Here is a 14,458-nt window from a genome sequence, read left to right as displayed (position 1 = left end):
ATAAAGCCTATGCCGAAAAACAAAGACCCTAAATCCCTAGGACACAAACACCGTTTCTCATCCAAAACACATACTACAACAAGACAAGTTCAGTCGTGGGAGTTTATGTGAAAGTTATCAGCCAGATGGGAGCTTTTGAATGACCTCAAGAACATTTTGCTAGAAGAAAAGTTTATCATACGAGAAAATCGTATAATAAACTTGGGGGGCAAATGTTATCCCCAAAAATTGAAGATCGATGACGTGGCAATAGAGGTGACAAGTTGCAGTACATGGTCTCTAAACGACACATTAATAGTCAATAAATATATTGGCTTCTCGGAGTTGTGATAAAGTGATTTGGCTTAGGAGTGACCCGGTAGACCAATGAAGAATTTTGACTGGCTTGAGAAGTGTCATGACCGACCAGGCATGACCTTGTTCGACCAGTCATGTGTTTGTCTGCCCAGGAATGACCTTGTCTGCCCAGGAATGACCTTGTCTGCCCAGGCATGACCTTGTCTGCCCAGTCATGACCATGTCCGACCAGTCATGACCATGTCCGACATGACTTGTCTGCCCAGCCAAGTGCGTGTCTGCCCAGTCAAGTGCGTGACTGCCCAGTCAAGTGCATGTCTACCCAGCCAAGTGCATGACTGCCCAGTCAAGTGCACGACTGCCTAGTCATGTGCGTGACTGCCTAGTGAAGGTATGTTCGACCAGCTTGAACGAGATATGGGTCAACCAGATAGAGGAGGAAAAGTCAAGATTCCCAGAAACGGCTTCAACAAGAATCGGTCTTGGCATACATGGGAATCTCTCAATTTATCCCACAAATTTAGTGTATTGTTACATTTTGAATATTAATGTAATTTAAATATAATGAGGATAATAAAATATCCCGATTATGGGGATATCATCTGTACGATCCTAAGCCTATAAATACAAGGCTTATGGCATCATAAAGGGGACTTTTCGAATTCTGAACTTTTGATCTGAATTTTCTAGAGAGAGAGAGTACTTGTATTTAAGAGAATTCTTGTATTCTGGTAATCTACACTGAAGAAACTCAGTTGACTCAGGTTCATTTGATCTTGAGTGTAGATATATAATCATAACTCTAAGTGGATTAGGCTATTACCATCACATTGGGGCTGAACCACTATAAAAATCATTTGTGTCGTTTATTTTCTCTTGAAGGTTTTATCGTTTTTGACGTCTACACTTCGTTGGCCAAAAACACGGTCAACAATGATGATGATGATGGGGAATACATTAGAAGTGATATTAGAGATGGAATATGGGTAGATTGTGAATCAACCAAGAAAAGAAAAAGGAAAAGAAAATGTGTCCAGTGAATAATGTATTGATTTTTATGTTAAATATGTATTTATTTATGTCATAATTGTAACGTTAATTCTTGTTTATGTGCAGATGACAAATTATGAAGAGGAGAACACACCAAATAGGCGAGGCCCAAACAAAGAAGAACAATATAAATAATAAAAAAGCTAAGGGAATAAGGAGAAATATTACATTTAATGATAAGGGTCAACCCATAGGGAAAGTATATGACGAGATGCAATCGTACCTTGAAGTTAAAACTAGGAGAACAGTCTCTCTCAATTATAAGGATTGGAGACAAGTCCCACAAGAATTGAAGAATAGAATATGGGAGGATGTATATGTAAGAAAATATTTTAATTATTTTAATATATTTATCATTTTCATGAATTACTTTGTATTTCATTAATTATTTTCTTTCTATTTCAAGGTGGCTTTAACATTCCAGAAAATTGGAAACCAGAATTAATTAAATGTACGGGAAGAATGATGAGAGATTTTAAGACCAACATCACTAGTGACTACATCTACCCTTTGGAAAAAGCGGGTCTGATAGATGAACTCTAATTCCTTCCTAAGAAATATATAGAACTTGACCTAGAAGATTGGAGGACCTTTGTTAGCCATCGTTTATCTCCTGAGTTTATGGTACTATTACGTATATGATTTATTAGTTTTGAAGTATTAATAATTGCTTAAAAACTTATCGTTACTTATTTTATGTAGGCTTTGCGGGAAGCACAACGTGAAAGAGCTCTCAAATATACTTCGAGGCATCGTACATCTTGTAGAGGGCTTGCCAATGTTAGAGAGGACTTGGTAAGTAATTCACATCACTATTTTACAAATGTCAACCTGTTATGAAGAATATTGCACTCACCAACTTTAATTAACTATTGTATGTTGTAGAAAAATGAACTAGGTGTGGAAGATGTAGAACGGTACCAAGTTGGATAAGAGCACGAGAAAAGAAGAAGGTTCTTGTCATAGATTTGGACAAACAAATTGAAGCAAGAATTGTAAGTGGTTTGAAGCAAGTGTTTTAAAGTAATGTAGGAATGATAAAGTTCTTATAAGTTACTAATATAATCGATCACTGGTTTGTTTGACAGAATGAGCTGAAAGACAAAGTTAGTAGTGGAGAAATCATTGCAAATGGTCGGAATGACATATTAACGCAAGCTTTAGGGACACCTGAGCACCCAGGCCGTGTTAGAGCACTTGGGTATGATATTATTTTTTATTTGTTTCATTTAACTTCATTCTACAATATTTTAGTTTTTAAATAATTGGGTTGATTATTGTAGTTCATTTGCGAAGATTTCATCCGTCTTTGGAAGAAAACCAAAAATAGCAAAAGAAATGGCTGATGTTGTTAGTAAGAAAGATGCAGAAATTGCGAGGCTCAAAGCATAAATTAAAGCTTTAGAGGAGGAAAGAGCTAAACAAGCAGGTGGGATAGATGATATGGATGAACACGACAACGATGACGAGTAGAATGACGAAGAATATAATACACCGTACATGCGGGATGACGTGCCTCTACAATTTACAACTGATGTGTTACTTTGTTAAGATAATATTCATAATGTGGTGGCAGATGGTGTTATCATTGATAGGGTGGGTCCACTGACTATTCATGGTGTTCAACTGACAGACGAATACACGAGGGTGCGAGTCACCAAAAGGTTACAAGAGGATGTTGAAATCCCATGTTCTGTTGGGGAGATATGCTATGTTTGAGATACCTGTGACGTATTCATTCCTTGGCCAAAAGAATTAATTATGACTGATCATGTATAAAAGAATTCTTTAATTTGTTACCAATTAAAATATTTGTTGGTCCATTATTTTAATATTCTTTTTACTTGATGTTGCGTAGGGTCCTCTAAAAAAGAGACCTCCTATGTCAACAAGCCCATCCAAGGATAAGACAAACCATAATTCTACGACTAGCCCACATCTGTCATTAGCTGGATCTCACGTCAATCCAGAAAACACTCCGATAGAAGGCCAACCATTTGCTGATAACATCATGCATCACATCCATGTTAGCCTTCAGTTTATGGTGAGAGAATTTTGCAGAGTTAAGGGAATAAACAAAGTAGTCTCAATTCCAATGGACCCATCATTCATGAATCGCGAGTCAATCTTTATAACTTCAGAGGATGTGGAACAAGTTGCTATTTTGCATATGATTGGAGGCTCAGCAATGATATTCGGACTAAGGTATCCCTTCAACTAATTCTTTGGAATGATATGAAATTTAGAATGGTTATGAGTAATGCTCTATGATCTGTTGCATATTTTCATAGTAAATTGAATGTTTACAGGTTTGGGTAGTCCTATTTATAGGGGAAAGTCTGCCGAAATTTTTCAAAAAATATTTAACACTTAAGAAAATTTTGCATATGCATTTGGGAGTCCCTATTTCCAAATCAGCGTGTCTTTTACAAGTTTTTTGACACTTAGCGTCTTAGCATTGATAATGCTAACGATGTAGAACGATCAACCATTGACTTGGCAAATTGGTTGATGACCATGAATAGAGTTGGTCGACTATACTTTATACCTTGGAACATACGATAAGAAATACTATAAACTTTTCTTATTTGATTATTCATATAAAAAAATTAATTATTTTATTTAACACGCTTATTATGTTAAGGAACATTGGATGTTGGTGATTGCTATGCCAAAAGGAAAAATCGTGTTCTTGGATCCACTGAAAGCACACAAACGTCCTGAAGAAATTGATTCAATGATAATGAGGTAAGTTTTAAATTTTAAAAAATATTTCTTAATACGCAACAACTATTACATGTTACTACATTTTAATAACTTTTGTTATTTTTCTTTTTAAATAGTGCATATTATAAGGCTTCTTCCAATGAATTACTCGGCAATCCTACAAAGATATTCAATGTTGCATGTCCAAAACAACCACAAAGTCATTAATGTGGTTTTTATGTGTTGAAGTACATTAGAGATCTTGTACGTGCATCAAATGCAATAGAAACCTTAAAAAGAAAAAGTAAGTTTGTTTTTTATAATTTATTTTGGTATCAATAATCTATAAAATAATCAATGTTGTTATTAATTAATTTATATTTATTAATTTTACAGTTTGATGGGAAGAAGAAATATTGTGAGATTGCAAATCTCTTGCTAATCCAACAAGAATGGTTAGGTTGATTGATGACATACATTTATTAGTAAGCATATTTTGTTTATGAGTTTGTTTAGTTATAAGTTTAGTTTTATGTAAATGTATTAATGTTAATACTAGCTATCTTACTTAAGTAATTGTGTTATATATACTTATGTATGACATTTCTAATTAATGAAAGTTAACATATTTTCATTCAAAAAAAATTGATAACCAATTCCAATTGTAAAAATATATATGTTGACGCGGTTCTTCGCCAACAGGTAATTATACGAATAAATAGGATGGATTAGTGCAAATTGGTGAACCGTAATATGAAAATAATTATATTCTAGATTTGAGAAACTAATAGCATGGGAAGATGGTCACTCCTTTCTTTTTAGGTGGTTCGAAGGTTAAAATCCCTCTAGTCCACCAGTCGATATTATTGATATCTCTTGACTATTTCTTACAGAGTGTTTCTTTACAAAAATATGACAACCCCTTGCACTACCCAGGGTCTTGGTATTTATAGGAAGAAAATATCTGGGTTGGCAATGGGGTCATCCCGTGATCTCTTTATCCTTCACGTCATCTCTGTGACACTGATGATTAATTCCGAAAACCTTACAGTGAAGTGTGGTCTAATTAATAGGCAAGGATGGGTAATGGGCCGCATGACCCAAATCAGGCATGGCATGTCTGAACACGCACGTTTATACCGCGTGTCCGAGAATTCAGGAATAAAACAGACATGTGATGTCTGATATATGCACGTTTATATTGCGTGGTTGACTTTACAAGGATTCGGGTGTCAGATCTCTGCCGCATCACAAGCTTAATGTGGCGCTAGCTCGTGACACTCATACTGCTGACATGATGCCTCCAAGTAGCAATTAACTCTCTAATCAGCTCGGGCTGGACAGATTGAGGCCCGTAACAAATAGCTCCTAGTGGACGATTTACACGTGGCAGATCGAATTAGGCCCTTTTCTAGCTCGCCAATATGCGCGGATATTTAGGGCGTACAATATATAACTATAAATTCATATAATTAGACCATTTAAAAAAAATTAGGGCAAACAAAAAATATATAAATAGAATTGAGTCATTTAAAAATAATCAGAAATAATTATTAAAAAAAGGGGGGCTTTCTACTTCGGTTATTATGTAAAAACCGAAGTAGAAAGTAGGGATTCTATTTCGGTTTTTACATAATAACCGAAGTAGAAAGTGCCCAGCAAAGAAGCGTACCCCACTTTCTACTTCGGTTATTATGTAAAAACCAAAGTAGAATGTGGGGATTCTACTTTGGTTTTTACATAATAACCGAGTAGTCGAAAGCCTATTTTTCACTTCGATTTTTAACTACTTTTTATTTAGCTCCGAACTACTGTGGTTGCGAATTATAGCTAAAACTGATGTAAATCCAGCTCAAAAACCGAAGTAAAAGCCATTTTTTTCTTGTTGTGACTTTTTATGTCTTTAATTTATTTTTTCTAAAACATGTAATTGATATTTTTTTGATAAATTATAATTTGAAAATACTATGAGATACAAAAATAATATTAATGTATATAATAAATTATATATTAAAGTGTTTGTTAATTTGAACTTACTAAAATAAAATAATATCTAATAAATATAAATTATAAAAATATTTCTTGAATAAAAAAATAGTTAAGAATTAAATATTATTTATTTTATCATAATATTAATTTATTTAAATATTTTTATAGTGAGTAATATATAATAAATAAGTTTATTCTAAAAAAAATTCAAAAAATCATTTTTAGAAAAAGTTAAAAGCTGAGTTTTGACAGCTTTAACTTCTGTATAAATTATTCAATAAGTTGTTTTATGACTGTTTAACAAATACCATTATTACACAATTTTATTCAGAAAACAACTAGTAGCTTTTTTTTTAATGGTCTCAAATGGGGCCTAAAACTTTTCTACTCCCACCTTCTAGTAAGAGAAGTATATAAAAAAGTGTAAATTAACAAATATGTATTAATAAAAAATAATAATATAATTAAAGGGATAATCTTTTTTAGGGGGACCGGTTTTCTTACATATTATAAATAATTAAAATTAAAATAATTTGTAAATAAAATTGTAACCATGATGCTACGTGTTTATAAATAAAACAAAATTATTTAATTTCATAGGGTGTGTGAGTGTGAGTGTGAGTGTGATGAGATTAGTAATCAAGTTGAAGTGAGTGACCAAATGAGTTTTTTAATAAATGAATACAAAAGAGAAAAGTGATTGTAAGAATATATTAAGAGTAATCATTAATACATATTCAAATTACACTAGAATAATTAATCTCAATCGTTCAATTAAAAGTGGTATAGTTTAAAATTATATTATACATTTAAAATTTAACTATGTAAAAAATATGTACTTAATGTATTTAGCATTATTCATAAATTAATGCTGATCACCTAATTACGACGACCCTCATGAGGGATGCCTAGACTTTTTAACAAAGGAGTTGACATAGAATTCAGCTAATTCCTTGAACAAAATCAAATGAGGGTAAAACTTAAAAGTAGTGCCCTAGTAAGCACCATAATCTGTTTCGTAACCAGAGAAAATAAATAAAAACCACCAATATAACACCAAGTTCGAAACAAAAACGATTCTTCCTCTTCTTGATTAATAGTTAATATGATTAAGCAACATTCTATCAACTTTTTATGCTTTCTCTTGTACAAGTGTGCTACTTAGTCTGAGGTCTCTGAAGAAAAGAAATGGTATAATAATAATAATAATAATAATAATAATAATAGGGCATCAGATCCAAAGCACACAGAGCGAGGCCAAACCCCACTACTTACTCCCCAATCGCACGTGCAATCCTCCTCGTTCTATCCATTTTTTATTTTATTTTATTTCTTGTATAACTTGTTTTTGAATAATAATCAAAATATTATTATTTATACATTTTGTTTAAATTATCCACTCCTTAAAATAAATGAAAAGAAAAGAAGAAGAAAAACTATCTCATTGAACTTTCTTTAAATCCATTTATTGCACCTGCTCTCTGTTTTCTTTTCTTTTTAAAATTTTTTGTTATTGCAAGTTTAAAATCTCTCCTTAAATTTCTTAAAAAAAAAAAAAAATCTCTCCTTAAATATCTCAATTAACTTAACAAAAACAATTCACATGAAAATCCAAAATCTTCACCAAAATAAGTTAAATAGCAAAGCAAGTTAAGAGGACTGGGGTCGATTTCAAACGTACTTTTTGTATATAAACATTTTTCAAATTGAATATTTGTCAATTAACCATTTTATTTAGAAGGATGAAAGAATATATTTGGTTATAAAAAAACGCCTATAAAATGTGAAAAATGATTTGTAATCATTTTGAGTGAATTGTTTTACTAAGTTTTTTTTTTAAAAAAAAAAAAGAGAAAAAGATGTTGTCTGTTTTATTTTGTTTGACACTTACTATTTATAAAATTGATACAAAAATGAATAAATTGCTTATTTTTATGCTTGAAAAAGTGAAACCTGGAAGGCTGGAAGCCTCACATGGATTGAGACAGGATTGATCACTTTTCGACACGTGTATAATCATCATGCCCCTGTGCTTTTGTTTCCGACATCACCCTGATCTTCAACCCTTTTACCATTGCTTCCACCCCCTTCTCCTTCTGTGCCTCCCTCTCTCTCACTCCCTCCCAATAATTAAGTCTCTCACCATACCCTCTTAATTTACATGCTATATATACTTATAACGTATACCTTGAAGTAATAAAATAAGGTTTGAACAATTTTACACAACCACTCAACTGGTTGGCAAATTCTGTCTTACAATCTGACATGGAAATTAAACATAAAATATTAGTACCCGCAGATTATTGGTAACAGGTATTATCATGCAAAATCCTTTTATCTTGTTGTTTGGTCTTTTTATGTTTTGGCTCAATAGTTTGTTCAAAATTAATAATACTTGTCCATTATTTATTGTTATGAAAGCATTAAATTTTAACTTTCGTATATATTGAGTTACCATTCAACTATATGATATTGTTGTGAATATGGTCAACATTAATTGATTTTGAATTCGAGATATATTTTATGGATTGAATTGATCAACAAACTGTAGAATAATGTAAACAAAATCACAGTAAAAGGGGCAAAGTGTAACGAGAGGACCTGATGAAGTTTAAAGCGTAGGGAATCTTATCCTTGAAAGTTGATATTGTTCAATTATAACAACATGCTGGCCTTAGAATAGAACTCTTATTTTCACCTTTTTTTTAAGGCTATTAGCCATTTTTTTTGCTTTCTGTGGTCCCTAGAGAGTGGTACTACTCCACCACTCTATTGTTATTATTGTCCTATCCTTACAGAAATAAGGGAATCGTTTCAAGGGGTACTTTAACGCATATCCCGGAAGAAAAGAATCTCTCAAATAAGAAAATCGTGTAGTAAAAACAAACAACAATAAAAAGGCAAAGTAAACAAAAGCTGTAATATAATATTATATAGCAAAACGTACAAAAACAAAATGGCTAGAGCAGCAAACTGGAAATATCAAAACAAATCTCGTAACAAACAGCCAAACACACACCCAAACAAATACCACTTTACTAAGCATATACAATACCATTCTTCGTATTCTTCCAAACAATTAATAAATTGCATCGAATTTGTATATATATTTTACTGCCATTGAAATTTAATTCAAGGTTCAAAAATAAAGACGCGTGTGGTTATTACAAATTTGGAGGAGAGAAAGAAGCTTCTATGAGTTTAGTACAATTAGTAGCTAGTAACAGAGCACGAACAGCTTCTTCTTACATGCATATATAGATATAGATAAAAGAAAAACTGTACAAACGACAAAGTAAACAGAGCCCAATCCTCCAAAACAGGTAATGTCGTATGCCCATTTTCGTCCTACCCTATGTCATTTTAGCTTAATTCCATTCCCAACATATATATATTTATATATATTTTAATTTATCTTGTTTTTTTTCCCTTCTAAGGCTTCAAACAAACCCACTGGTACCGACCCTCCAAAGGCGTATCGTTCACAACATCAAAGTTGTACCTGCACCGGAAAATGGGAAAGTTGTTAGTTAGTTAGAGAAGAGGGCTGATTCCACTCAGTGCTAAAATGCGCATGTGATGTAGGATAGTACAATATACACTGCTGCTTATCCTACGCTACTCTCAAAAAAGTGTACTCACTTTTCTGTAAAGCGCTTTTGCTCAGTCTTCTCGGCTATGGCGAAGAATTCCTCGATCTCGTTTCTCGGAGGAGCCATGCCCAACGGTGGCCTTCTCCTGTTACTCGCAGCTGACGCTTCCTTTTTCTCTGAATCTCCACACAGTTCGCTTGACGGCGTCGTTTCCCTGATGAGTGAAGAGAGAAAAATGGTCAATGAAACCGAAAATATATTATTATGCATATTGATTATAAGACGAAATAGTTTGAGTTTCGTAAGAAAAATCGATGAGAGAAGAAACTTAGTGAGACCTGAATTTGTTCCTGTTGTTGTTAATAGAGATAGAGTGTGCGGTTTCAAAACTCTTGACTACTTCATCCTGCAATATTATCCCGTTTAGACATTCTGAATCAAATTCAAATTCGAATTCGATGTTCGTTACTAGCAGAACATATTCATTATGAAAGAAGCTTATACAGAGCTTTTGAAAGAAAACGGATAATTTTGAGCTGTTTGTTTCTTTCTGAAAAAAAAAATCATGCATGAACAAGTACATGAGAATAATAAATATAATACGCATAACAATAATATATGATTATCCAGTCCACTGGAACCTAAATTTTTTATCTCGTTCAATGCTGCTTTTTTTTCTCGTCCTTTTTCGTCTCAGCCAAACAGCAGATAACACATTACAAAAGAAAAGAAAACAGCAAAAATAAATAATTAAAAATTTAGAAACAGAAGCCGACCTGCAAATCTACAATTCGCAAGCTGCTGTCGTTGACGACATTGTCGCTCGATTCATTGCTGGAGCAGCAAGACGCCAGCGGCGACGACCAATCCTTTGAAAAGATGGAGCAGGTTGTATCTCCGGTGTTGGAGATTGCCACCACATTGTCGAGCTTAGTTGGCGAAGAGTTCACGGTCAAAGTACGGTTTCCGAGCTCATCAATTGTGGTAGATGAGGAGTGTAGTCTAAGCTGCTGGTTGGAGCTAATAAATTTCCTTCTCTTGGACGCCATGGCCAGCGCGGTGGGTGAAGTTTCCATCATAGAAATGGTTGCATTTCGCTTACAGTCTCCCATTTCGGTTTCTCTCTCTAAATCTCTCTTTGTTCTTCCGGAATGTTTAGAGTGAGAAAGTTGGAGATCCGAGAGGTATGTTGATGAAGAAGGGAATGTAATTTAATAGATGGCTATGATTTCAATTTTTATTTCACATAATTGTTTAATTTATAATTAAAAAAAAATTGCTGCGCTGGCTGTTACGGTTAAAAAGTGTGGGCCTGACGGGGTAAAGTGCGACAAGGAACGGGAACGGTGCCGTTACGAAGATCTGGGCCATTGAGGGATCCCATTCCCATGAATAGGAACGAAAAAAATACCAAACTCTTACGCCGTTTTAAGTAGACGACAAATTACCGCTGTATTATTTATTAAGTAATTAATTACTTAATTAGTCACCGTAATAATTTATAAGCGGAACGTTCCGTTTTTGCTCTAGTGTAACTAGTTAATGATCATTTAAATTAATTGATTAGAATTAATTTCTAAGCCAATAGTTGGTCCAACCATTTCTTTCTGTGTTTATTTTACACAAAAATAAAATAAAAAGTAAATTAAAGTACTGAAAAACTCAATTGGATACAATTCTGGTATCTGGATAAGATTCTTTTCCTTTAATTGATAGTTGAGACAAGTCCAGGGCTACAAAATTCCGAGTTTGAATTGACTAAAACATGGCCAGACATTTATGAATTTTGAATTTTACATATTTCTTTGGTTTTATCCCTTGAATTTAATTTATTTCTTTGGTATTGTATTTTATTTTTGGTTGGTGATATTTCCCATCTCAGTTTGTATCTTGTAAAGCATATAATTTTTTCAAGTTCTAATTTCAGTGTTATTAGTTCTGGTTATTGCACGTACATAAGTTTTAGTTTCCAAATTTATTGTTTTCGTTTAAATTCTATCTCAAGCTAGCTCGCTAATTAAAAAAATTTCAATGAGTAAATGAACTTATAAATTGAGAATTATATCATTAAAGACCATAAAAAATAAATTATATGTACTATATAAGCAATAATACACTATTTTACATTTTCTTTAAAGCTATTTTACATTCTTTTATTATGCAACGGTAATATACAAATTTTAATCTCATATTTTTTAAAATTCTAAAATACCTTTATTATTTTTCAAACATAACGAAGTCATTGGTTAAATTTTATTCTTAATTTATCAAAATACCTTTAAATTAGAAGGCAAGTAAAATATAATTAAAACAATAAAGTAAAATTTTTGGCTAATAAGTTCACCTTCTTTTGTTTGTATATTTATACTAGGTGCAAGCGACGTGTGGTGCATGTTTGTTTAGTTTTATTAAGTTTTTTTTATTATCATATTAATTTTAAATAAATAAATAATATTATATATAAAACAATGACATATACATTGTGTATCATAATTTCAGCACGAGTCTTTCACTCAAATCGTGTACAGCTGACAAATAAATGCATGGAAGAAATAGCCAAGGAGTCCATATATTCTCCACGTAGACAACACGGTTTTCATGATGGTTGTACGAGCTAGGGATGCATAAATTGATAAGCGCAAGCTTATAATATTTATAAGGCACAGTCTCCACAGCACAAGCTCGACGGTATATCCAACTCGTGGTAATTTGAAGATATGGCGTGACCGCGGATCCCCGAAGATCCGGATACTTTATACAATCATTTATGGCCAGCCTATGATATTTAATGTACCAGATATTAGGAGACTATTTATTTCATGATCAGATCATATCCTAGTATAAATGAGAATATTTCATATTAAATGTAATAAATATGTAAATCCGTGATTGACTTACGCGGTTACCCAAACCTGTCCAAGGAATTTCTCTATAAATACTAATAATATTGGACAGGAAAAGGGACGATTATTCTGTAATACCGAAACTCTGTCAAAATAGAGAGAGAAAAGCATTAATAATATAGACTCGTGGACTAGGTGGATTTTAATTACTGAACCATGTAAAAAGATCAGTCTTCTTGAGAGTTATTTTCTTATTTCGGTTTATCATCTAGCACTAATTCAACCTTGTTATTTTCTTAATTCACTGTTGGCGAAAAACCGCATCAACAGTTTGGTGCTCTCATTGAGAGTTGAGATTAGTGCTTTCATCAAAATCCCAATCAAATCTCATCATGGTGGTCACTTGCTTGATGCACGACAATGAGATGGAACAGCTTGGTGGGCAGGGGGCCCACCATACCACTGTTTCAAATGAGCATGGCCTTGAAGTTCAGCAACGACCGAGAAAGCAACCGGTGGGCCACGACGATACTGGGAGTTCAATGTCATTGCCGCCGAATCCAAACCTAGACTACTTAACTGTGGTAGAACTGGAAAACATGTAGTTAAGAAGCCATCTTGCTAAGGCAAACAGGAAAATCGATGAGGTTTTGGCTCAGTTACCCCCTCTTGCATCCGACGTTAATGCCAGAAAGAGGCAAAATGGGTCTCATAAGTCCTACAGGAATAACCGATCCAAACTAAGTTGGTCAGTCAGAACTGCCACCCCAAGTTTTGTGCCCATAGCGCGAGATCGCCAAAATGCTTAACTTAGTGGCCCTCCTAGGGGTCATCGGTAGGTCAGTCGATCAGTTAGAACCATGACCCCAAGTTCAGTACCACCATCGCACGCGCCTGGGAATACCCATGGCGACCCACAAGGAGAGGCCGGAGCAGGTTCACTGAGACAACATATTCCAGCCAACCCTCCTGCGTCGCGATCAGATCGCCAGATGTAAAGACCTAGAAATGGTGGGGCGGAGCGACTGCGGGCTAATTTAGTTCGCCCTGATGGGACAAGAATTGCCTCGCCAGTCAGGCATCCCCCATCACTCATAAGACATCTGACACCGCCTCGTTCTGCACGGGACATTCTTGCTTATGGGGACAACAGGAGAAATCCTCCTCCATCTGCCCCTACTTATGTCCCGCGGACACGTGTCAATAATCCAGATCCTCAGCCTCAACCGCGAGCAGTGAGCTTCGCTAATGGAATTTATTGGACTGAAAGCCATCAAAGTGGTAGGTCCGAAGGCAATATGAGAAATCACCTAAGTTCGGCTTAGAGTCCTCAATTCGATCCACAGCCTGATCTGCGAGATCGCCTAAACTCACAGAGAAGAAATTTAGCCCGAAATGAAGGAGTTAGTTACACTCGTCATGGGGGAGGTCCTTCCGAAGTACGTGATAACGAGAATGTCCCACAAAACCAAGCCCGAACTTGGAGGGACAACAACCCGCCGAACGCGTACGATAGGACAGGATCTGTTGAACAGTCCCAGAATAACCAAGGAACCAGGGACCAAACCCTCGAAAGGTTAGCCCAGATGGAGGAGCTAATGAAGAGGCTCCTATCAAAAAAAGAGAAAGATGAGTGTGATTCAGAGGATGAGCTCGAGCCTTTCTCCCTGAATATTGCGGTGACTGCATATCCACAGGGTTTCAGAATGCCACATTTGTCAAAGTTCGACGGAGATGGAGATCCGTCTAATCACTTAGGGATGTTCAACACCATGATGATGGCCCACAATATCGGGCCCGAGCTAAGATGCCTAATATTCCCCTCGACTCTGATTGGGCCAGCTAGGCAGTGGTTCAAATAGTACAAGGGGCATTCAATCAACTCGTGGAAGAGCTTTTCTGCCGATATCAAGAGAGCATTCAGGGCTTCTCAAGCAGCTCGGATTAAGGCTGAGTCTCTAGCAAATGTAAAGCAGCAGC

General features: G+C 34.7%; 1 protein-coding gene across 1 annotated transcript; it reads right to left on the bottom strand.

Annotated features, from left to right (window-relative positions):
• Positions 1-9,121: 9,121 nt before the first annotated feature.
• LOC133817899 (cyclin-dependent kinase inhibitor 7-like) lies at positions 9,122-10,845 on the bottom strand. Its single transcript, XM_062250539.1, has 4 exons — positions 10,412-10,845; positions 9,974-10,041; positions 9,685-9,849; positions 9,122-9,544 (listed from the first exon to the last, which is right to left on the bottom strand). Exons 1-4 carry the CDS (start codon positions 10,745-10,747, stop codon positions 9,475-9,477), a joined length of 639 nt encoding a protein of 212 aa, XP_062106523.1. The 5' UTR covers positions 10,748-10,845; the 3' UTR covers positions 9,122-9,474.
• Between the last annotated feature and the right edge of the window lie 3,613 nt (positions 10,846-14,458).

Source organism: Humulus lupulus, chromosome 1 (genome assembly GCF_963169125.1).
Source record: "Humulus lupulus chromosome 1, drHumLupu1.1, whole genome shotgun sequence".
NCBI lineage: Eukaryota > Viridiplantae > Streptophyta > Magnoliopsida > Rosales > Cannabaceae > Humulus > Humulus lupulus.
The sequence above is the reverse complement of the archived record's forward strand: the minus strand, read 5'-3'. Positions and strand labels throughout refer to the sequence as shown.

What these genes read in the sequence shown, in the direction of transcription:
- LOC133817899 (XM_062250539.1), bottom strand. Translation starts at nt 10,747, where the DNA reads ATGGGAGACTGTAAGCGAAATGCAACCATTTCTATGATGGAAACTTCA. An exon ending in TGCGAATTGTAGATTTGCAG is followed by an intron (nt 10,042 to 10,411) that starts GTCGGCTTCTGT and finishes ATAATATTGCAG; the next exon opens with GATGAAGTAGTCAAGAGTTT. An exon ending in AACAACAGGAACAAATTCAG is followed by an intron (nt 9,850 to 9,973) that starts GTCTCACTAAGT and finishes TTCACTCATCAG; the next exon opens with GGAAACGACGCCGTCAAGCG.